Source organism: Protomyctophum bolini (genome assembly GCF_963924005.1).
Source record: "Protomyctophum bolini genome assembly, chromosome: 9".
Taxonomy (NCBI): domain Eukaryota; kingdom Metazoa; phylum Chordata; class Actinopteri; order Myctophiformes; family Myctophidae; genus Protomyctophum; species Protomyctophum bolini.
In genome coordinates, this window is record NC_137870.1 from 26,145,004 (window position 1) to 26,170,724 (window position 25,721).

Below are 25,721 nucleotides of genomic sequence, written 5' to 3' on the forward strand. Positions count from 1 at the left end.
AAGCTGTGACACCATCGCCTCAGGTTCAACCAGCATGCACTGGCCCCTGCCATCACCGATTCACTGCAGGTCAATTGTCATTCAAAAATACTACATCGGAGTTGACAGTGGTACCACTGACGTCTGACACACTGGTCCCTGCACTCCCGTAGTCTTGTGAAAATATGAGATTTAGCATTACCCCCCCCCCCCCCCCACACACACACACACACACACACACACACACACACACACACACACACTCACACACAGCAACAGAAGAAGCCCCCAAGGTTATATCTGCGATTCTGTCTTAATCCGCTTTGAGTGATGTGCTGCTGACAGGCTGCACTGTAATGATCATCAGGTCTGGCAGAAGTGCCCCGGTCATCCTCTGAGGTGACACTAAGTATCACAGTGCATGGCAAAACTGTCCACTGGGATGGGGACGTCTCTGCATGGTGGTGGTTCCTAATGGAAGGTCAACTATCTTTTTTTCCCTTCTTTTTTGCAGTGTTTTTATTTTAATTTTTTGTTTTCTTTTAGGTTTTATGAACTCAATTACACACAAATAACCTGAACTTTGAACATTCAGTAGATTTTCTGTGGTCTGGAGTTTTCTTTGGAGTTTGGAAGCCTTTTGAGCTGCAATGAAAACAAGCAAAACATTGAAAACAGACATCTGCTGGCAAATCCCATTGACATATATGGGATTTTCAGGCTGTGACATCACAAACGGCAGGGAAATCAGAGCACTTGTTTGAGCCAGAAAACCCCAGACCACAGATCTATCTACTGAATGTTAAAGGTTCAGGTTTTTTGGGTGCTATTGAGCTCAGAAAACCTAAAACAAATTAAGAAAAATGATAAAAAAAACTTTTTTCTAATGTCACAATCCCTTTAATTGACACAAAAAGTTAGAATATGGAGATAAGAGGTTTCTGCCCCACGGTGACTGATTTGTTGGACACAGTGGGATGTGGCCCTTTAAGGACCTTCGCTGCAGACACATTACAGCAGTGCACATCCCCATTAGGTATGGAGTAATTTCTCAGTTATGTAAGGCGCCTTTACAGGATTTGGAGAGCGGGGGACCTTTATTCAGCTCTCTGAGACTTCATTACAGCTTACACTGCATAATTTATGGCAGTAGTTCACATCATGCTCATTGATTTGAATTTGATCAAAAAAAAAGTACAGTAAGTAAGTGCAGGCCGATACATTTCGGAAAATGGTATAAGGGATGAAATTAGATGAGATGGGAGATGAAGAGAAAGCTTGAATGATCCCCGGAGAGAATACTTTGGCGTACAAGTTCTCCATGTCTCGCTGCTGGTTTTGTCCAGATATTGTGTGTCCTGCTACAATGTGATTGGCTGCTCTTCTTTTTTCCCTGTCTCTTAAAGCTTGCCAGCCCCTCTTTTGTGGATTACTGTGTCGACATTGTCTGAAACATAAAAGAAGTATTTTCCTTTTGTGGGCTCTCTGTCTGATGCATGATGATATGTTGCAACTAAAGTAATGTGCCTTCTTCTGTAAGGAAAGCAACCAAGTGTGTCCAAAATGTCACTCAGCAATATCATATGATACATAATCTGCAACCATGCACTAAACAGAGCCAAAACTGAAAATATATCTAAACCGATGTTTAGAACAAATAACTGACTTCATTTACACAAGAAATGATTTACACAAAAGACTATGTATATTGACAAGTGTGATTAACCACTTAACCCTTTATTATACTTTGTTAGTCACAATATTATGAGTTTGTAGATCTGTTAATCTCACTAATCTCATTTAATAATCCTTAATTAACTTTATGGAGGCAAAAGTTGTAAATAATCGTGATGATTTGAAGTCGCTCCTCATCCCTGTGGTCTGGGAAATAAGTTACACATGCATAGCCGTACCAAAGAGTCTCCCATCCTTTGTTTCCTTGAATGCAGAGAGAATCAGCTTGCCTGGTCTCTCCAGAAAATATGGATTTGCAAATGAGCTACCCCATATCCAGGATCAATTGGCATCTGCCATTATGCTACGTTTAATCTCATTCTACTTTGTCCTTTGGTTCAGTGTCATTGTGTCCAACCAACTCTCCAATTGGTTTTTGGATCTATTTAAATTCAATTAGGTTATTTTCTCCCCCTATTGAAAGTGGTGTGCTGCCCCCTCTTCCAGCTTTGTATTGATTTGTGTATATGTTATTCTCCCCTCTATCTATCACCTTCTTGCCCTCCAGCTCCAGTCCTGCTCATAAATACTACCTGGCCACCAGTCCGGTGACCGGGGCGGTGTACCTGTCGGACACCAGCAGCAGGAAGGTGTTCAAGGTGAGGAACCTGAACGTTGTCAAAGACGTGTCCAAGAACGCAGAGCTGGTGGCGGGGACCGGCGACCAGTGTCTGCCCTACGATGACACCCGCTGTGGGGACGGTGGCAAGGCCACCGAGGCCACCCTCACTAACCCCAGAGGTACGGTATAGCACACTGTCATCAATCAGTCTGTCCGTTATTTGTGTTGACTTTGAGCTAGCCCTATATGATTGATTGATTGATTGATTGATTGATTGATTGATTGATTGAACACTTGGTACAGTGTCCTGCATAAACAATAGCACAATAATTCATGTCATCAACAAAATACAAACACTGAATAGATGGGGAAAATTACATTGACCTCCCCTAGTGGTCTCCTTCAGGCCAATTTAGAAAGAAACTGGTGATTCAAATCCTCTAATGGATGGATGGTTTGTTCTAAAATGTGGGTGTTACCAGATCATGGTTGCTCCCTCTAGTGTTGTGACTGTCAGTGTCACTCAGTTTGGAGAACTAGTTTGACAGGTATATGATTATAATTTAGTAGTGTCTTTAGATAGTAAAACTAAATCTATTAAAGATACGGCTGTATGCATCTTAATTATTACATTTCAATCCATACATGTTGGCATTAGTGGCATAGGTGAAATATCAGTTTATGTGAAGAATATTGGGTTCTATGAATGAATTGAAACGTTTCTCCCTGTTTTCCATGTATCTTTCTAAGATAAGATAAGATAAGTTAAGATAAACCTTTGTTGATCCATGTGGGGAAATTGCATGCAGCGTTTCTGATAGATTGTGTTGCTGGATAGCTAAAGGAATGACATGCCAGCTACTGGATCAATACTCTTACAGTTTCCACATATTGGATTCTATTTTCTGTGTGTATTTTCTATTTTCCACTAGGAGCTAGCGAGCTGACTGTAGGTGATTTTCAAGCAATGGATTTTGTTTTATTTCTTTTTTAATTTTATATTTTGTTTCCTGAGCATTTGCTCTTCCATAGCTGCAAGGTGCATCCGTCATCATTCAGAACGCATCCTCACATTTTGATCTCCGTCGGGAGGGATGATTCATGTACCAAAATAACATTTATATCCAACTGGAAGGTTTGCGGAAGGTTTACAGCAGCATCCATTAACAGAATGTGGCTCAGCGTGCTGTGCAATCAGCCCTGGGACAGATATGAACGAGACAGACGTGAGAGAGAGAGAGAGAGAATAGCTGTGTTTCCATTAAGCTGTGTTTTTGCGCATTAAGGCTCTTGCGCAAAAACTCCTGGATGGAAACACTTAAAAATGCGAATAAGTCAATAAGCAAAAACACTTTTGCGCTTGCAGGGGTGGATTTTTGGGCTATATCGAAAAAGTGAAATGCGCGAATGGGGTATGGAAACGCGTGCGGAAAAGATTTCTAATTAGAAAGCATTGAACTCGCATCATATTGCTTTTGAACAGTTGGAAAAGAAAACAAAACACGCAATGGTGAATCAGTGGACTTGAACGGGAGTACAGGTGGGTGGGATGTGGATTTAGCCTATACGCACTCTCCAAGCCTCTGCTGTCTGCACCCGGAGTGTGTTGATCATAGAAGTTAGATGAATATAATTCTCCAAAACACCTCGGAACGGACGAGGGGAGACTACTAAAATACGCCATTATTGCTATAATGTCCATAGAGAATGTATCACCACCAATTATAAGGATGCTTTTAAACAGGTATAAGTTGCCTGGCATTGCAAGCAACTGTGATGAAACAACGAACGGCTTTTGCCGTTTGCAATGATGAGAGACGTACACTGTAGGCTACCAGCTGCAATGATGCAATCAATATATAAACAACCAATTTATCCCCCTGTAGCATATACTGTACATACAGTACAGTATGCCCCCCGAATATGAATGCAAGTTCAACCCTGCATGTCGCACAATGGTGTCGTGCAGATAACAATACGATGTATAAGTGCCCGATGAGACGTGTTGTCAGCTGACACAATGTACCGTGGTAATGTATACCGTATTGCGCATATCAAGCAACAGTCTATACGTGTGTGTGTGTGTGTGTGTGTGTGTGTGTGTGTGTGTGTGTGTGTGTGTGTGTGTGTGTGTGTGTGTGTGTGTGTGTGTGTGTGTGTGTGTGTGTGTGTGTGTGTGTGTGTGTGTGTGTGTGTGTGTGTGTGTGTGTGCGTGCGTGCGTGTTTATTGGGAGGCGCAGCAGAGGGTGGCTTATAGGGATGAACACACACACACTGTGGCGCAGATAACGTTATATCTGGATGTGGATGACATGCGTTGAATCAGTTCTGTAGTTGTACCGTGGTAAGAAGCACAAATCAGGCAAAAGTAAGCTATAGGCGGCTATATATTATGTATCTGATTCTGTGTGTGTTGTGTTTGCGAGGAGCAGCAGGCCTTTCGGGGTGAAAAAACATCTTTATTATAGGCTATTATTTATTAATGTGTTCGGCTTATAGTTGAATCTCCCTTAAATAGAAAGTCAGGAAATTACTTTAATATTTAGGCTACAATCTAGTGATTCTAGTCTTACCAGCTACAAACCTGTCCCCTGACAGCCTCTGCACAGCAAAGGACTTGTAGCCGAATTGCCAACCAGACAGTCCGTGTATAATATTTTTGTATAGCCCACCCCAATACATTTTGCTGCTATTGAGCTTGTATGTTGTGTCTTACTGATGAATTGAGTACATTTTTAGTTCTTCTTAAGTTCTTTTGAATGTACTACATGCCTACATTAACACTTTTTACAGATTTTACTCTGAAAAGCCCCGCCTTCCATTTCCCCCCAAAACAGGGAGGTACAGTATAATATTCCATTACTACCTCACGCTGTCAAGTCTGATCTCCTTGCAACGGCCCTGTCAAAAATGGATTATATTGATCCGGTTTTATACCATTAAAAAATACCTAAAGACGTCCTGGGCCTCGTTACGGGTGTAATTATCAAGACGTCTGGGAACATCTTGGACAAAATAATCTTGTTAAGAAAGTATTCAATCAATCAAAAAAACGAATAAGACAAGCATGAGGGAGATAAAAGTACCCAATAATATGATATCAGAATAGTGATTCCATACATACTGTAGACAGAGCAGAGCCGAGCATAGTGTCCATCGAGTGAAACACAGATTTCTGCAGCCGACATATTCTCATTCCCGACTAGAAAGTACATGCAGCCAGCATCCCTGTGTGACACTATGAATGCACTGTGCAGTAAGTATAGCCCTGTACCCTCTCTAGCAGTGGTTCTCAAACTTTGACAGGTCCATTTGATTCTATCTGTACTGTCAGAGTTACAGAACTGTGAGGGGCCAACCTTGAAGAGTCCCAGAACCACCGCTCCCTAGAGCGGCATGACACAAAATAACAATCAAATAAATAATCTATTAGTGCTAGCATGTTACATATTGTATTGTTTTAATGAAAGATAGACAATTATTTGAACTAAAGTATCAACGTTTGAATTCATTGAATTCAAGAATGGTATTACAACAACAGACAGGATTGTTCTTGAGCAACAGGGTGGGAACCGGTTATCTGCAGTATTTTGAAATTGCACATACAGTACGTATCGACGGAGATAAGCAGAGGGAAGTGGAGCTGGTACCATGCAGTTCCCTCCTGAAGATGAGGTGGGAGGCTGGCTTTCAACCTCCACCGATTGATGCAATATGAATGGTTGAATGCCTCACAGCTAACTGATTAATGTAGATATCAAGCACAACGTTTATGTCTTTTGTTGTCTAATTGACTGATTGGTTACTGACTGATTGGTTCTACCATGTTTACGCCTTATACTGTAGTTGTTTATGTTGAATTTGTTTAAACATTTAAAAAAACCTTAATTTCTGCCCAGTCACTATACTGTACCCGAGATGTTCCTTTTTTACTGGAACCAAGTTTAAAATAAGAATTGAATACACATATCAATACGAAGCAACTGAAATAATAATATTAATAATAATTTTAAAAATATATATTTTAATAGTAGTCAAGTGGATGGAGAGAAATATTTGTTTTGTCCAACCAAGAAGCAGCAACCAATGGGTGTGAAGAGGGGCCTAACCACGGGCAGGACTTGACAAAGGCCATAGAAGTGCAGTCTGTGATCTAAACAAGACGCTAGAAGACATTCAGGGGTGACTGCATGGTGACAATCAGCCAGCGTATGTGACGACTATGGAATGAGAATGTGTTGCTGGAGCTGCGGGAATTCATGCATTCACATCATTATGCCTGATTTATATTTGGTTGCTGCACCATTGCTCTCTGAAAATAGCCGATCTACAAGCTTATGACGCGTTGCGGATGCGATGGGAGCTTGTAGACAGGGTATTTTCAGTGAGCGACACCGGCGGTGCAACTGATTAGAAATCAGGCTCCTGGCTTTAGATCCTTGCACAGGAGCATAACAAAGAAAGAGACTGGCTTTTGTGACTTTGCCCGAACACCTCATGTCAGGTCGTTATGGAATCGATACCTGGCCTCCGTGTGACGACTCTATTGTTCTTCGCCATCGACCGAATTAAATCAATTCGGACATTAGTTTTGATCTCAGTCATTAGCTTTTAATTGCCATTTAGCCGCCTCACATCACGTCACAGATGGATTTTAAATAAATGAACCGATAGATAATTTCCTTCTCTCTCTTTGGTTGACCTGCAGGCATCACGGTGGATAAGTATGGCGTGGTCTTCTTTGTGGACGGCACCATGATACGCAGGATCGACCAGAATGGCATCATCTCCACTCTCCTGGGGTTTAACGACCTGACCTCTGCCCGACCTCTCAGCTGTGACGCTGTGATGGACATCTCCCAGGTATGACCCCTGACCCCACTTTGTCATGACGTGATGCTTTGAAAGCGTGTAGATCTGCTATTTTTGAGGGAATCAAATAATAATATTTATTGTTTAGACCCTCCCCACCTCCTTGAGATTTGTCACCTACTTTATAATGAAATAGTGACGCCGGGTTGTAAGCGGTTAAACACTGCTGGGATACAACGGCAGTGTGTGGGGAGGATAAAATTGGGGAAAAAAGGGGTAAAGTAGGCACAAAAAAGAAAAGAAAAGAAAGAAAAGAATAGCCTGGACAGATAGTATTATGTATGTCATGATACAAACATCACATTACAAATTCCCACACATGATTATAATAACAGCCAGCAGCAAAACTCGCTTGAAGAAATGGGTTTTAAGAAATTGAAAATCCCCTTCCCCTAACCCAGCCCTTCATTCCCCCTACAAGTAAATGCATTTTCTACTCAGTTTGTGCAGTATCCACTGCCGGTCTCCATGTTTCCTGTGTTAGGCCAAAGATACGTCTTATTATATAAACCTCATCCACTGTGTGCGTGTGTGCGTGGGCAGGGGATAAAAAAACAGCATGTTTCTGGAATAAATAATAACTATCATTGTCATGGTGACAATCATTCATGAGACAGGCAGGGGTCTTCCAAGTTGGTGTTGGCTAGACGCTGTGAGACGCTGTGAGCTTGTAGATCTGCTATTTTCGGCTAATGCTCCAGCAGAAAATGGATATAGGAATAAAGTGGTTAATGTAAAAAACAAGGTTCCTATCAGACAAATATTTGGAGCTCACAATGTGACTTTTATACATTTTAAAACTTGAAATTAAATGGGTACAGTACGTTTTTATATACCAATACTGTTGTGCGTTTTACTCAATTAGATTTCCGGACTTTTATTTGCAACAAAGTATTTCTAACATCGCAGCATTGGTACTTTTTCATTGGTAAGAAAATGTGAGTCCTTTTTCCCCACCACTGTTGAGTGACGCATGGCAGGTTGAGATGGACATGGGTTCTATAGAGTGCTGTGAGTGCATGGCAGGTTGAGATGGACATGGGTTCTATAGAGTGCTGTGAGGCACTCCCAGGAGGATCTGTGTCCACTAGCACCAGCTGTACTGATGACCTATAGCTGCAGGCTGATGAGGAACATGACCCTGTAACCCCACTACCGCTTCCCGCTTCCCGCGCACGCACGCACGCACGCACGCACGCACGCACGCACGCACGCACGCACGCACGCACGCACGCACGCACGCACGCACACACACACACACACACACACACACACACACACACACACACACACACACACACACACACACACACACACACACACACACACACACACACACACACACACACACACACACGCAAGCACACATTACTTACCCTAAAGTGGAATTGTGAGCTTGTAGGCTTTCGATGCACGACTTCTACTCCAACACCTAACCACTGAATCTAAAATCTAAATGCCTAATCCTAAACCTAACCCCAAACTGAGTCCTTTCCTAATTGTACGCCTAACACCCACACACTGTCTTCAAATGCAGTGAAAAAACAGCAACGTTTCGGCCTATGCAGCCTTCATCAGATCTATCTTTATCTATAAAGATAGCCTGATGAAGGCCACATAGGCTGAAACGTTGCTGCACACTCACACACACACACACGCACGCACGCACGCACGCACGCACACACTCACACACATGCACGCACACGCACAGCATACACACGCTTGCAGTCACAGATGACAGACAGAGACATTGTCACTATAGCACACACACACATGTACAGTACTGTCAGTACATGTCAGACGGCTCTAGCCAACCGAACGCATGCCTTAGGCAAGGACACAGTACTGAGGTCACATGGGCGTCTGGCCCAGTGACCCACCTATGGAAACCATAAAACAGCATCTGCATAAATTAACAACTCACACACAGCCATTTCCTAAAGCCAGGGATTTTGCTCTGTTTGTTTTCCTAATCTACACAGTTATCACATTTTCTGTCTATTTCCTGACAGCCACTAATTACACACCACAGAGCTCCCCACTATTATTAGTATCCACAACTATTGTGCTCTGCTTAGAAGTGTAATTAGCTTCATTATTACTGTTTTGCGTGCTATTTATTTACCGTGACTTGCCGGCCGTGACTAAAGGCGCACTGGCATTCACAGGGGACGTCTGAAGGCGAGATTGGGCTGACATCAAAAGCGCTCAGCGCGCACGCGTGTGCTTGTGTCTGTACGAGCGGCGCTGTGTGGTTTGTTTTTCTGCCACGTCTACGTTATAGTCCAGCCTGCAAACAAGTCCAGAGGGGGACTCAGCTGCCAATGGATAACGCTTTCAGTGTGTGAAATGATGTATTCAGAGGCAGGAGGAGAGCCTCCAGCTGCCCGCTGCCATCCCCAAGGGACACAGCCCCCCCCCCCACCACCCCTCCAAACCTCCAATACCCCCCACTCCTCCCATCTCTCTTTCTCCCCCACAAGCCCTTTGTGGATGCAGCTCACACCATGTCCGCTGCTCTGGCAAACCGAGGAGGGAGAGAGACGCAGGCAGCACTGACTGCAGCCGCACAACGATGACAAATCGCACAAGCACTGCCAGAGACGCTCAGACAGTAAAAAGCATCCATTAAAAATTCATCCGGGGCACACAGCTTCCTACTTCAAACACACTCTCCTCCTCCCAGCTCCCCCTCTCGGAAGACTTTGCTATCGGAGCAGGTTCATCTCGTCACTGATAGCGCTCAGTTTTCCTGTAGATCTTTTTTTTTTGGTTTCTGTTTTGTTTTGCTTTGTTTACATAAAAACATGCATTTCGCATTTCCCTCCGCTCTCCGACAAGGCCATTGATAACTTTGTAGTTCCTCGCAGCTTGTCTGTTCAGGATGGTAATTGATGATAAAGCAAAGCTTTGTGACTTCTAGACTCCAGTATATTCAGTGTGTGATGTTTGTACATCACACACTGAATATACTGGAGTCTAGAGGTCACAAAACTCTGTGCCAACGGAATAAAATATTTTTTGTCTGTGTTACGTAAGGGGCAGATAGTTCGACCTCTGTTCTAAATCCTTTTATGTTTATCTTGGTGTTTACATGAAGGCATTTAGGTTGCTGCCATTTTTAAAAGTCTGCTGTTTTGAAAATCTTCCCGGACCACCCCTTGTGGAGTACAGAGTGAACCATGTCTTGGAATGGGATTAACTGAACCCTTACTTTTTTCTTTCTTTTTTTTACATCAAGGGTGTTAGTAACTTCAGAGAGCTTTATTAAGGCTTGGGTGACAATGACATTCAGTTCAAAATCTGAGCAGCTTCAAATGTAGGATTATCTTTTCCTGCAGACGGCCATCACTTTGATAAGAGAGAGAGCTTCTGGCAAATGGCCAATTATAATAACACACAGAAATGTCATGTAAAAATAGTTAAGTGTTTTTTGCTGGTGCAAATCCATAATTCTCTCCCATTGGCCCGACGTGCCCGATGTGGCGACCATGCCAGGCGCCACTGACAGCTGCCCTGCTGTTAGGAAGGAGGGGGGGGTATGATCGGGTTACCGCATGTGGGACGCTAGCTTGGGAAATAACCCCCCTTATCGGAGTGGCGTGAAAACCTCCTCGCAGACAGCTCCCCCGAGCCACCCCACACACACTCGGGCTCATGAAATATTTAACCGCCAGTGTTGACAAGAAATGGGTTTTAAGAAATTGAAAATCCCTTCCCCTAACCCAGCCCTTCATTCCCCCTACAAGTAAATGCATTTTCTACTCAGTATGTACACTTGTACAGTATCCACTGCCGGTCTCCATGTTTCCTGTGTGAGGCCAAAGATACGTCTTATTATATAAACCTTATCCACTGTGTGCGTGCGTGCGTGCGTGCGTGCGTGCGTGCGTGCGTATGCGTGTGGGTGGATGTGGGGCGGAAAAGGCTGGAGGGAGTTTATTTTTTTAAAAGGGGGATGCGAAGATGCGCTCAATGCTCACTTCTCAGTTGTTCAAAGACCACAAACGAATGGTGTGTCGAGCAAACTGCTGAGATCCAAGGGGCGTGACTGACCCAAAGACTGGGAGGGCAATATTTAAGCGATCATCTCACTAGAACCAGTTGTCAATATTAGCTGAAGTATTGAGGCAGCCATAGCGGTGGGGGCCAGGGCTAGATTAGAAAATGAGGAATGAGCCTGCATGGACAGGGTCGGTATAGATCAGTGCACAATGCGCTCAGCGGACGGACGTCCTCCGGAAAGCTGCTGCTTCCAGGAAACGTGCTGCTCTGTGCTGTATCGAGTGTTGTATTTTATGTTTGAGCACCCCTGTGTTTTTATTGGAGAACGGGAGGCGTCTAGAATGCAGAGTTGCTTCTCCTATGAAGCGGAATTTAATGTGGCAACCTCTGCTTTTCTCCTCACATTTATCAGTGGAATCCAAGGTCCCGGGGGCTTTCAACTTTTTTTCCCCTTTTTTTCCCCAGAAGTCAGCAGCTTAAAGTTTTTTTATTTGATATTTTGCTGATGCCTCGTTGCTGTAACTATTGTCAGTCACGTTCACAGATCATATACTGTATCCTAACCCATCATCCACTTCAAAACATTCACAGGTGGAAAGAGTGTGTATTGGTGGTCTGATTCCACCTGGTTATGTTGTCCGTCCATTCAAAAAAGAATTGTGGTTAAATGCAGTTTCAAGTTCATTCAATTGCTCCCCAGTCAATTCTGCTCATAGAGGTTTGTGAACTCTGCATTAGCAGACCATTTATGAAGGATTAGCGAACCGTAGTAATTGCAAGGTAATTTCATCCCTTTTCCTATTTCCCAGTCGGTATCCAAATCAATGCTCAGGCTGCTTCCCTTGTCTTTGCACTTTCCTGCAAATTAAGACCCGGTTTTAATCAGACTCTTTTGTCAGGTGCTCCAAATCCACTATCGAAATGCTGCTTAATATTACACACTTAAGGTTCATAAGTGAGAGAAAAGACAGAGAGAGGGGAAGAGATTCAGGGTATCAATTGTTTCTACTTGTTAACGGCCTGATGCATTATTTTGCAGAACAATAAGTCATAACATAATAAGCAGGGGTCTTATTTGATAAGAGTGTTCCACATGTCTTTTCTTCAAGGACACTATACCTCTTGCAGTTTCCATAACAAAATGAATAACCTGAAGGCAGACTCTTGGAACGCGTGAAGGATGCAGCTGCCTGGTCTTAAGGTGTGCTCATGATGAATGGTGCCACGCTTCTTTTCTGTTAATCTGATCATTTGACTCGGTTCTCCTCCCTCTGTCCTTTTCCCACCTATCGTGTTTTTTTTTATCACCCTTCTCAGGAAAATCATTGTTTTTTGTGTTGCCTCTTTACACTACACGGAGCACGACTTTCTTCCTTATCAGATCAAAATCGCTTCCGAAGAAATGCTCGTGCTTCCAGGCTATAAGCTATGAGATGAGCCTATTTTTTCCCCCCGCACAGTGGATCTATTTTCTACGGTGTGCTCAATGACTCCTTGCCTTGAGGGATTGTTACCCTCTGATAAAGTGAAAAGATGTGTAGATCAATATTTTTTTCCTCCTTTACCTAGAGCTCACATCTGCTGCGTATCTCCCCTCTTTTCCCGCAGGTGCGACTGGAGTGGCCGACGGGCCTGGCGGTCAGCCCACTAGACAACTCCCTGTACGTCCTGGACAACAACGTGGTCCTTCAGATCTCTGAGAACCACCAGGTCCGCATCGTGGCCGGGCGGCCCATGCACTGCCAGGTGCCCGGAATCGACCATTTCCTCATGAGCAAGGTGGCCGTCCACGCCACGCTGGAGTCGGCCAACGCGCTCGCCGTGTCGCACACCGGCGTCCTGTACATCGCCGAGTCGGACGAGAAGAAGATCAACCGCGTGCGGCAGGTGTCCACCAGTGGCGAGATCTCCCTGGTGGCAGGCGCGCCCAGCGGCTGCGACTGCAAGAACGACGCCAACTGTGACTGCTACTCCGGCGACGAGGGCTACGCCAAGGACGGCAAGTTGAACGCACCGTCGTCGCTGGCCGTGTCCCCGGACGGAGAGCTCTTCGTGGCCGACCTCGGCAACATACGCATCCGCTTCGTGCGCAAGAACAAGCCCTATCTCAACCCTCTCAGCATGTACGAGGTGTCCTCGCCCTTCGATGACGAACTCTACCTGTTTGACTCCAACGGCAGTCACATCTACACGCAGAGCCTGACGACGGGAGACCACCTGTACAACCTGACCTACACGGGCCACGGGGACATCGCCAGCATCACCGACAAGAACAAGAACACGGTCACCATCAGACGGGACACCACAGGAATGCCGCTGTGGCTGATGGCGCCCGACGGACAGACGTTCTGGTTCACCATCGGCACCAACAACGCTCTCAAGTCCGTCGGCGCACAGGGCCAAGAGTTGGCATTGATGACCTACCACGGCAGTTCGGGTCTCCTAGCGACAAAAACCAATGAAAACGGCTGGACGACGTTCTATGAGTAAGTACTAATTATTATTTTTTAATTGCCACTACATGTTAGGGGTGCAACAGTTAATAATTGATCCCTACGTTGGGCATGTCAATATAGGCAATACGTTAATAAAAATGGAAATAAAAATAAACATTTAAAGTAGCAGATATTCAAGCTCACTGTTCACTGTTTTATGCACTACACCATTATGTGAAAAAAGTATAAAATAACACGACTAATTGATTACTTGAAAAAGTAGTTGACAGAATTATTGTAAGAAAATAATTGATAATTACTACTACTACTGCTACTACTATTACTATAATTATTGTGAATCTCAGGTGCACAGTGTGCACGGCACGAGTAACAATCTCTGAGATATCACAAAATCCAACTCACACGTTTAGAGACATCATTATTGCTTCACTCAAAACATTGACAGCTTGCTGCAGGAGTATTAATGCAAAAAAGTGCCTTGGTGGTGAGTGCGTGCAGGGAGTTGTAGAGCTATTTGACATCTGGGGTTGAGCATTTTGGCACACCGCTTTATGCCTTCTATATCTGTGTCACTCACACTGCAAGACCTACGGAAGTATGGAGTGTAATCCTATTTGGCCGTTATCATGCCAAATAGGATTACTGGATATGTTACTCATCTTTGCCCCCGTGCGCACCTAAAGGACTGCACGTTTTGGCTTATTTATATTATTGGCATGTACCCTTTTTTCCAACTAAATGAAGATTGACTCAGTCGTTTGCAACGTTCTTTTGTTGGTTCACTCACTGTGTATTGTTATGGCTTTCCTCTAGCTCCAGTTAGCTCATAACATTAGTTTTTGTTGCCACTCGCTCACTTGCCACATTTAGAGTAGGCCTATGGGTTTTATGCGTAAGTCTCCCATTGGCTTAGAGACAGTCTAGGGCCCTAGAGCCAGCCAATCATGAAAAAGTGTCCATTAAAGGGACACGGTAGCACCCCGGTAGTGCTGTCGCCTCACAGCTAGAAGTTCCTGGGTAAGATTCCTGCTGGAGGCGCTGGGGGCGTGTTCTCTCCTCCGTGTCATCAGTGCCCATACCCGAGGCGAGGTTGGCGAAAGAGCCTTTCTGTGTGGAGTTTGCATGTTCTCCCCGTGTCCCCTAGGGTAGGTACCCTCACAAAAAACATGCAGTAATCCTGGTCTCTAAACTACCTCCCCTGGCCAGCCGGGGCGCTTGATGGAGGGGAAAGGAACTGGTCGGAATAACGTGTTCCTTCTAACCACTACGTCCGGCCAGGGAAACTCCCCGTCAGGTGAAAAAAGCAGCTTGGACTCCTCATGCCTTAAAGGGAGCATGAGGTCAGTCCGCTGCCCTCCCCAGGCTTGCAGAGGAAGTGTAGCTCCCAGGATTACATTAGATAATTGACACTGGGTGAAAAAATGGGTTGCAAAAATCATGGGATAAAAAAAACAGAAGTGTGTCTTTACGGTCGATAGTGGTGGCGCTTTTGAAGCACCTGGCAAATACAGCCGGGTTCTATCTTTTCTCTCTAGTTGATGTCTTGTACATACCAGAATTTAGGTTTATTTAAGAGATCTATCAATTATGCTAAAGTTCAAATGTATTGGACAGGTTTTGAGTTAGTGTTTTTTCTTTCTTTTTTTTGCTTCTTGTATGAATGTAAATTGTGTTGAAGATGAATCTGGTTGAGACCCCAGGAAGAGCAGGTGCTGTAGAGTACAGATAAATGGGTATCTAATGAATAAATAAAATCAAAAGAACAAGGATAATAGAATAGCTAAAGGTAGGAATTGATTGCGGTCAAAGCACACAAGTGTGGCCCGGGCGGCTGGCGTAGTGGTCCGGTCCCCTACGCTGTTGATGCAGCCTGATGGTGTGTTGCGGGTTCCAATCCCGATCCCAAATAGCAACAATGACCCTTCAGACACACCACTGTAAAGACAGCCAGCCAGCGATCCTACTGGCTGCCTTTACTTTTAGAAAATTCGATGGTACAATATGTTTTGTCTGCTAGCTTGCCGCAACCACACTCATGGATACGCCCTAACCGGATGACCCCCCCCCCCCCCCCCCCCAAAAAAGAAAAGAAAAGTGTGATAAAGCAGATTGGTGGGTCAGACTTCTGTTAAGGCTCTTGCTGGATGAGTGTAACACATTATGAGACGCTCTGTTTAATCCAAGAAGGCGTTTATTTGTTTGATTTGCTTGTCATCGGAGACAGGCTGTCATATCGCTCGTCGCTGTCGGCGAAGAAATCTGGTATAAATCTCAACTTGTTATGGTTTTCCGTATGTCATCATCATCATACAAGAGTGTTGCAAAGTACTGAAAATATCCGATCTACAAGTTTGTATAGTTTCACTATTTTCACTATTTAATTTTTAAATAAAAAAGGGATATAGGAGAACACAGTGGAAATTCAAATGGATACAAGTTTCTTCCCAACAGCGATGATACAGTATATGCTTAATGTTAGTGACACAAAGCATCTTTGATGCCTCATGTTTCCTTTGTGAATACTAGAGAATCTGTTCACAGCAGAATTGGAGTTGTTCTCTAACTGACATATCGCAAATAAAATAAAACTGAGTTTCATGATTATTCTGTAGCTTCACAATTATGTGCAGTTGATAATGGAAAAATACCCTATAATGATCCTATATTCAGCTTCTGTTCCCTTTGAAAGGCTTGATTAGGAAATTGCAGGGTACAAAATTATCATTACATCGTTTATTTAATTAACAGAACAAAAAATGTTGCTCAGAAATGGCTCGATTTATGTGTATTGTCCCTCTGCAATCAGATTATGACTTCATATTTCGCTCGAAGCAATGCAGGACCGTCCATATGTCATTAATGAGACCCAATAAATGACGCTTTGTTTTGCTTTGGAATAATTAACTATGAAGGTCACCGTATCACCCGAGGGTCAAAGCCATAATTGTTTTTAATTGGAAATGAAAAGGCACCTTCCTTCATCTCCACACGCATAACACTAATTAATGTGTTCTTAAGTGTGTTAATTTTGCTTATAGAACATTATGATTCGGTAAACGTGCAGAAAAGGTGCAGAGGCGAAGAGAACAAAAGATGTCAGCTAAACAGACTTATTGCTGTTGTAACCCCTAGCTGGCAACCTCATCTGCTGTGGCACTGCGTGCACAGATGTTCTCCTGACCTCCATTTTTGTTTTTATTTTTTTCTGTAGTATAAAGAGCTTATGCTTAAGGGTTAGTGTAAATTTCATGTGATATTCTGAAATTTGGCTAATTGTTCTATTAGCCTTCAGTTATCAGGGCAGTCAGTAATGTTCCCATTTAGCAAGTTAGCAACAAAAGCTCCTTGGTTTTAAATAACCCATTTCGGACCACGATTCTAAAAAGCCCTCTAAATCCTGACCTAAGCTTTCTGAACAACTTCAAATATGTATATAGCAGCATCAAAGTTTTTCAATTTTTCAATACTGTACATACTGTACAGAACCCCAAGAGGCGTTCCCGCCCAGAATGGGATAAACTGTTCACTGAAATTATTTTGAAGACCCCTAAATCTGTTTAACGTTATTATGTTTAAAGATTAACCCATTCAGGATGGGAACCCCTTTTGGTGTTTTAAGCATTATGTTATACTTTAGCTATTGAAAAATAGCAGATCTACAAGCTCATAACGCGGCACAGAGTGCCACACTATGAGCTTGTATCTGCTTTTTTTTTAAAGTGGCATTGATCTTTGAATATATATTCTTTCAGAGCAAACGTTTTTAACTCAAATCTTTGCCTCTGAGGGGAGGGGGCACGTTGGCACAGTCGGTAGTGCCGTCGCCTCACAGCTAGAAGGTCCTGGGTTCAATTCCCGCTGGGGACGCTGTGGGCGCTGGGGGCATGTTCTCTCCTCATCATTGCCCATACCCAAGGCAGGGTTGGCGAAAGGGCCTTTCTGTGTAGAGTTTGCATGTTCTCCCCGTGTCCCCTAGGTACCCTCACAAAAAACATGCCGTAATCCTGGTCTCTAAACTACCTCCCCCTGGCCAGCCTGATGGAGGGGAAAGGAACTGGTTGGAATAACGTGTTCCTTCCACGCGCTACGTCCATGCATATAAGGAAGCATGAGGTCAGTCCACTGCCCCCCCCCAGGTTGGCAGAGGAAGTGTAGCGCCCAGGATTACATTAGATAATTGACACTGGGTGAAAAGAAATGCGTTGCAAAATCATGGGATACAAATTATGGGAATTAAAATCTTTGCCTTTGGGGGATCCCTGGAACAACATATGTTCAGATGGGGGTCGGTTGGCCAAATACATATAATTTTTGGGGTCCTTGACATGAAATAGTTTGATAACCACTGATATAGAAACATAGGTTTTTCAGAAAACTGTCATGATTTAGAAGACATTTTGTAGAATATGGTCTCGGGTCTAAATGGGTTCTCATTGGGTGCCATAATCGCCTTTTCACGCCTTTTTCCAAACACCCCGGGTGCTGAGATCACCCTTTTCACGCCTTTTTTTTTTTATATCAATTGTTTGCGGTGCACAACTGTGTCCTGTACACGCTCATAACACTCCGGTTCCGGTGTGGTCAAAAATTCATAAAATTAAATTGAAATTCCGCTGGCTTATGCTTCTTTTTGGGTCCAAACAAGCTTGATTTGCGGCTCATTTCTCTAAACGATATGATCCTCGCTTACGTGGATTAAATGATAATCGCAGGACATGTCACATAGCGGATTTTTACTTCCTGACTTGCGGTTTCCAGCAAAAATCGGGTTTCAATCTACGAGTCTCGCCGATAGAGTAATATGGACTGTGATCTGAGCCACCACTAGATGCGGCTGTTAGCAGTCAATGAGTTAATATAAATCTTGACCAATGCCCACATGGCTGGGCAATATGACTTCAGTTCAAATCAATACCACGATTATTCCAAACTTTTACCTCAATTATGATTAATGAATAATATTGTTTGCCTCCTATGACGAGCTTTGAGTCCTTGATTTTTGTACACACCACTGTACAATAAAGTATAATACAGGCCGGATGAAGTGGTTAATCAGACTAATTGGTTTAGTCAATTAACAATTAACAAATGTCTATTCGAAATTGTGTATGTCAATTTGTTGACATACACAATTTATACTATACAAGAAATTGTATAGTATACAATACATATATTAAAAAAACGGTTTCACAATTATTCGCTTAACCTACTGTACAAGTCAGTTATTGGTTCTAAATTTCCGCTTCGGTATTTCTTCAGTTAATTGCCCAGACCTGGAGAATGCTGTGCAGGGCTGAAATCGGTTGCTGTAGGGCATATGTGATGCTGAGTCGCCGGCCTATTGTTGAGGCCCCCGGCAGGAAAGGTCAGAGAGCTAGCATGTGACACGGAAGGTGATTCGATGCCAATGGATCTGTGGCCATTCAGGGGGAAAGCGCAAGCTTCCGACTCTACCCCCTGCGTGCACTCTTGTCCAGCGAGCTAATAGGCACTGGCCGAGTCGAAGGCAGAGCCACAGCCATTAAAACTCAGCGGTGGAGCCCGAGGACTGGCTTGGGCTCAAAGCGCTAATTGAGACGGAGAGAGTCGGGGTCAGTGATCAAGCTGGGGCACAGGCGTATTACTCTAGAATGACAATTGTGTCTGCAGGACTGACTTCTTTGTTCAGATGTGGTGGTGGTGGGCTGTACTCTGGGGGACAGTCTTTATCCTGTAAAGTGAATACCGTACTTCAAAGCGGTACAGTACTGTTAGCGTGCAACATTATAAAGAGCGGTGACATACTATTTCCGGAGCCCACAGAGAAAAGAAAGACAGAAAGAAAAAAGACACAAAAAGAAGGATGCACACTCTGTGGGGGAGATCATCCCTCTGATACGTTATGATATAGTGGTAATCAACCCACTGATAAGTTATGATATAGCGGCATCCAAAAGAAATCGAACGCTTTAGATAAAAGATTACTGTGCTATTTTGCATTTCCTGAAAGTAGAGGCTCCTGTGCTGAAAAACAACTCTGAGTCTTCGTCCCCGCCACAGTTCAGACCTGAGATAATTTATCTCTCGGAGATGATTTTCTCTCCCCACTCTCCTTTTTCGATATTGGATATTTGAGATGGCAGGCGCTGAGGAAATATCCGTAAACCAGCGCCTGCTATCTCATTTATTAGAGACTTTATTACGGCAGGCGAGCTGTATTTGGGGATGGGGGTGGGGGGGCCTTTCTCAATCTGTATTCAGCGCACAGATAAGTCCTCATTCTCTGTAATGCGCCATTCACTCACTCTTATTCTGGAGCAGCCATCGAGCTGAAAGATTTCAAATTGTTCCACGGTGGTGTGCTCTCTCTCGTCGTGGCGGAATGAGACGCTCCAGCCACTCACGTTCCTATATGTGATGAACTGACTGATTGGCAGAATTTCTAGAGGACCTTCACCTCACTGCTCCCATTGCATAGACTGCATAATGAGATTGAGCCATATTGGTAATCTTTTAAGATAATAAGAAGATTTCCTGAAATGGAAAAATAAGGTCTCACCCTATAAAGAGATGTGTTTCCTGGCTTGTTAATGTATTGTTATTGTTTTGTTTTGCACATACATTTGTCATATTCTTACCAAGTTTATTACCATACTTTTGTAGTAACAAATAAGTTGATCTGTGACCAGTTGGTTCGGTGGCTTACTTGGAAATTGTGCAAATCAGGAACGATGTGAAGAATAGAATACCCGTTGTACCTGTCTGTTTGTCTGCCTGTGTCCTTTTTATGTCCATAGATGGATATCTCTGTATCTTGTCTGTCTGTCTGTGTCAATTTTATGCCTATGTCCCTGCGTGCTATAATATAGCATGCAGGGATTTACATATTATGTAAAGCCCTTTATACATGGAGGCATAGCCAAGTAGAATCTTTAAGCTTGTAGATCTGCTACTTGTGATGCTTTTGTGTGATGCTGCAGCGTGATCAAGTTGTAGATTGGTTTCTGATTTGCTGCGTTCCGTGAATTCGTTTCTCACTCTGCTATCGGTCTGGCCAGCCTCCTGGTTGACTCGTATTTCATAACGTTACATGTTATGTAGCGACGTTGTTGCTGATTGGATGTTGCAATGAAACAGAGTAGGGTTAGGGTATTTTATTTCAGCCAATGCCACTCTTTCTATGCTTTTCTCACTGTTGAAAAAATGTGAGACTCAATAGTAAAACCTGCGGTAAAATGTAAACACTAGTTTTTTTTTTTTGTAAACTTTATTTTTACATTTTCTTCCGTTATTACATTTTTACAGTACATTGCATTACATGTATGTAAGTAAACACACAAAACACACAAACATATACATACGACACCCCCCCCCCCCCCTCCCCCCTAGGCTAAAACAAAAAAACTAAATAAAAAACAAAAACAAAGTTGTGGGACAAAGCAGTGGACAATCATAGATCAAAAAATAAATAAAAAAGAGTCAAGACAGGGACATAGTCGGGCACAGTCGGACACAGTACGGATTACAGTTCACTGAAATGAAAAGTCTTCAACAAACTCCACAAAGGCTAGGACAAAGTTTTTTTGGGCTCTGTCCACTCTATACCTGAGTTTTTCCAGAGGCAGGAATGATAGAACTTCTTTCAGCCATTGTTGAAAGGAAGGCGCCTTATCGGACTTCCAATTAAGGAGGATTAGTCTACGTGCTAATAGGGATGCAAATGCCAAAGCATTTGCTTGTGGAGATGTGAGTGTACAGTCTGGGGGAATTATGCCAAAAATGGCGGTGTGAAAAGAAGGGGCCACCACTGTATCACACATATGAGAGAATACGTCAAATATTCGCTTCCAGTAGGTAGTGAGGGAAGGACACATCCAAAACATGTGGCCTAACGAGGCTGGGGTCTGGCCACATCTTGGGCATCCAGGGTCTGGCATGTTAAAGAGCCTGGCCAGCTTATCCCCTGAATAGTGGAGTCGATGTAGTATCTTAAATTGAATTAAACCATGGCGTATGCACATTGAAGAGGTGTGAATACGTAGTAGACTGTCCTCCCACACCTCCTCAGGGAGCGCCACACCCAGATCTCTCTCCCAGGCAGCTTTTGTTTTATCCCAGGTTACTGGTTTTAGATCCCGTAAATGACAGACACACGTTTTTTCGCAGCGGGGCTAAATTCTAATATAATGTCCAATTGATTTTTGGGTGGTAAGTAAGGGTATGAAGGAAGCTTTTTCTGAGTAAAACTATGAATTTGAAAAAACCTAAAGAAATGAGATCTGGGTATATTATGATCTGCAGTAAGTGTTTCAAAAGAAATAAACTTCTCGTCAGAAAAGAGATCACAGAAAAACACCAGTCCATTCCTGTGCCAATATTGAAATGCATTATCCATCATTGATGGGGGGAAAAACTGATTGTTGGCCACCGGGAAAAATCTAGTACCGAGCTGGTTCAAGCCAAAGTGCTTTCGGAACTGTAGCCATATTCTGAGTTAGGCTCTAACCACTGGGTTTGTAGATTGTATGGTACGGCCAGATGGTAACGGAGAGGTGAGTATTGGCAAAGGATTGGACAACAACTCCAATGTAAACATTTTACAATATTTGCAGCCCAATAGTACCAGATAAAGTTTGGTAAGCCGAGTCCCCCAGCTTCCCTAGGAACCTCTAAGTATTTTTTCATCCTGGGGTTTGAATTATTCCAAATAAAAGATGAGATTAACCTATCTATTTGTTTAAATGTTTTCTTTGTTATGAATATAGGGATAATTTGGAAGAGATAGAGAAACCTAGGTAGAATTGTCATTTTAACTGTATTAATACGGTGTTGTTCCTGTGTTGTTCGTTCGACCAATGTTTTGAAAATATGACTATATAGTTCATCCATTGTGCGTGTGACTTTCACTCCTAGGTAGGTGAACACCTTGGTTTCAAGATGTAAACACTAGTTTGATTCAGTAGTCCACTATGTCAGATTCAGTAGTACAAAAAAAATGCCAGATGTGTGGGGTGAGTTTAGTGAATTAGGGATAAGTGATAAGGGTGAGTTGCAGAACAACAGCAGTAGCTGCGCATTGATATGACAATGTCAAACTGGTGTTTTTGTCCCAACCCACACCACAGACCAATCGGAAGCCTCCTTAGCCTCGAGGGTATTTTCTTGTTTGGCAAGAAAATACCTACAGTAGGCTATACCTTGGAGATGGAAGACTTTCCAAAAAACATTCACGGAACGCACTGAATCAGGCTGGAAACTAGGCTAATCAAGTTGGGCGAGCAACGATATGTTAAACAGCACTGGACTCACTTCCTCGCTCTTTTCCGCATGCAGGTATGACAGCTACGGGCGCCTGACCAATGTCACCTACCCCACCGGCCACATCAGCAGCTACCGCACAGACGTGGACAGCTCTGTGCGCATCCAGACCGAAGGCTCCAATAAAGAGGACATCACAGTCACCACCAACCTGTCAGCGTCGGGGACGTTCTACACACTGATGCAGGGTGGGTGTCTGCTACAGGAAAGACCATCCTAAAGCCCCAAAGGACGTTAGGTTGATGCTGTACACATCAATTTACAATTTAGGCATTTAGCAGACACTCTTATACAGAGCGTCTTAAAATACACAAGGTAACTAGAAAAAGTGCCCTTCTGGGCACAGGTGTAGAATCTGAGAAATCCGTCTGTGCAGTGGCATATAGCAAACACTCCTTTCCTCTGCAGTGCCTTACACGTGAACGCATGTGATGTGGCATGTACAGTATGTACAGTACGTGTATCTGCATGTGATGTGGCATGTACAATACGTGTCTGTCTGCATGTGTGATGCGAGGCTGTCGCATCACATCTCAGGTGATTACCGTAAATCCTCTTTTAGAAACCCAGGCTTGTTGGTAGTGCTGTCGCCTCACAGCTAGAAGGTCCTGGGTTCGATTCCCGCTCGGGGCACTGTGGGTGCTGGCGGCGTGTTTCCTCCTCCGCGTCATCAGTGCCCATACCCGAAGGCGGGGTTGGCGAAAGGGCCTTTCTGTGTGGAGTTTGCATGTTCTCCCCGTGTCCCCTAGGGTAGGTACCCTCACAAAAACATGCAGTAATCCTGGTCTCTAAACTGCCTCCCCCTGGCCAGCCGGGGCGCCTGATGGAGGGGAAAGGAACTGGTTGGAATAACGTGTTCCTTCCACGTGCTACGTCCAACCAGGGAAACTCCCCCCTGTCAGGTGTAAAGGAGCAACTTGGACACTCAGGCATGAAGGGAGCACGAGTTAAATCCGTTGCTCTCCCCAGGTTGGCGGAGGGTGTGTAGAGCCCAGGATCACAGTAGATGATTGGCACAGGGGTGAAAAATGGGTTACAAAATCGTGGGATAAAAAATATATTTAAAGAAACCCAGGCTTGTATTTGTCTCATCAGTTTTGTTGTCCGTGGCCATGAACAGTGCTTAGTGGCGTTCTCTCCCGAAGTTTGTTTGTTAGTTTGTTGTTGTGTTGTGCACGAGCAGCACGACCACCGGCCAGCCAGAGCGGCGAAGGTAACAGATACGGCACTTGAAAAAAACAAAACACAAAAAAACAGCTAATAAAAGGAGGCCGGAATTTATATACTTAATTCAAGGCCATTCCCGGTGATTAATAGGGGCCGGGGAGTACTATAGACGAATAACAGTTTAAGTCCAAATTTTATTCTGATCCCTCCACGAAAAGGCCTCGTTGTCCTGACCCCTTATCCATCATTTATACATTATGGATAATTAGTGTGGACTTAAACTGGTATTCGTCTATAGTACTCAATTAATATAGGAGGACTTTATTGGAGGATTTACGGCAATAACACTGCGGCCGCCAGCCAGTAGTGGGATTTATCGCTCCGGTGCCACTTCAACGTTTGTTGCAGAAAATCTTTTGAGTGTGGCGTGCCTCCCCACTCGCCAATATGAAAACGTACGTATTGATTTGCTGTCGTAAAACTTAATTCATAAAGCACCCAGTGTTTTGCTGGCCCATAGGAGATCCACGGCTCTTAGGAAATCCAATCAGAGTGAGGGGGAGAGCGAGGGCGGGCTGAGGTCGCAGGCCTGCTGCCAGTTGCATGTGATTTGTCTTGCACAGTTTGGCATTTTGATATCCTGTTTTGTGCCTGACCAACTGCTTCATTGATTACCGCTTGATGGCTTTGAACTCTCCAGCCCCAATTTAGTTTCAGGAAGATTGTAAAGACCCCCCCCCTCACTCACTCTCTCACACACACACACACACACACACACACACACACACACACACACACACACACACACACACACACACACACACACACATACATACACACTAACAGTGATGGAATCAGTACGCAGATTTGCTACTTACTGTAAGTAACAGTAGCAAAATGTACAATATTTGCCTCTGAGATGGAGTATAGTATAGTACTGAAAGGTGTACGTACTCAATTGAAGTAAAAGTACCTCGACATTGTACTAGTGTACAGTACTTAGTTTTACCACCATGCAATGCACAGCTGCACACTTAACATTTGACTCCAAAGTGCAGTCCTACCCGTCTACATTGATCTGTGCGTCTGAAACCGGTGCCATCACACAGTGACTACCTTCCCCCCAAGCGATGTGACCTTGTGCTGGACATCTGCTGGTGAGAGGAGGCTCTCTGCCAGGAGCTGTTACCGTTAATTAATTCACCATTGTCTGCTTTGTGAGCTCGCAAGCGGGTGATCTCTCAATACAATGCTGACGAGGGTGGCTTGGCAGGTCGTTCCATTTGTTTTACGTTTTTAAGACCTTTTTTGGCTGACCTTCAACAGTACCTCGATCTGTTGGAGCTACGGCGATGTTGAGTTAATAGAGCAGGATGCGGTAGAGAATTTATTGTCACAACACAGAATCAATGTGGAGTGTACAGGTGTAGAGAATTGGATGGTGTGTGTGTGTGTGTGTGTGTGTGTGTGTGTGTGTGTGTGTGTGTGTGCTTTATCGTCAAGCGTCTACACACAAACACATCAGTGTTACCGATGATTCTAATTAACTCTATAATTGCGGCTAGCTGTTAGCATAAACCCCAGTTCCCAGTGCCACCTACGCGTTCACTTTAAAATACGGAGTTTGTTTCAATGCGATACATGTCGAA

General features: G+C 43.9%; 1 protein-coding gene across 2 annotated transcripts in view; it reads left to right on the top strand.

Moving 5' to 3' along the window:
- tenm4 (teneurin transmembrane protein 4) overlaps positions 1–25,721 on the top strand; it is a 272,029-nt gene that overhangs the window by 208,938 nt on the left and 37,370 nt on the right. For both annotated transcript variants that reach the window (XM_080772373.1, XM_080772374.1), the window contains 4 exons: positions 2,222–2,454; positions 6,984–7,138; positions 12,761–13,638; positions 22,921–23,093. In XM_080772373.1, coding sequence (XP_080628499.1) covers positions 2,222–2,454; positions 6,984–7,138; positions 12,761–13,638; positions 22,921–23,093 — 1,439 coding nt within the window. The remainder of the gene's footprint in view (positions 1–2,221; positions 2,455–6,983; positions 7,139–12,760; positions 13,639–22,920; positions 23,094–25,721) is intronic.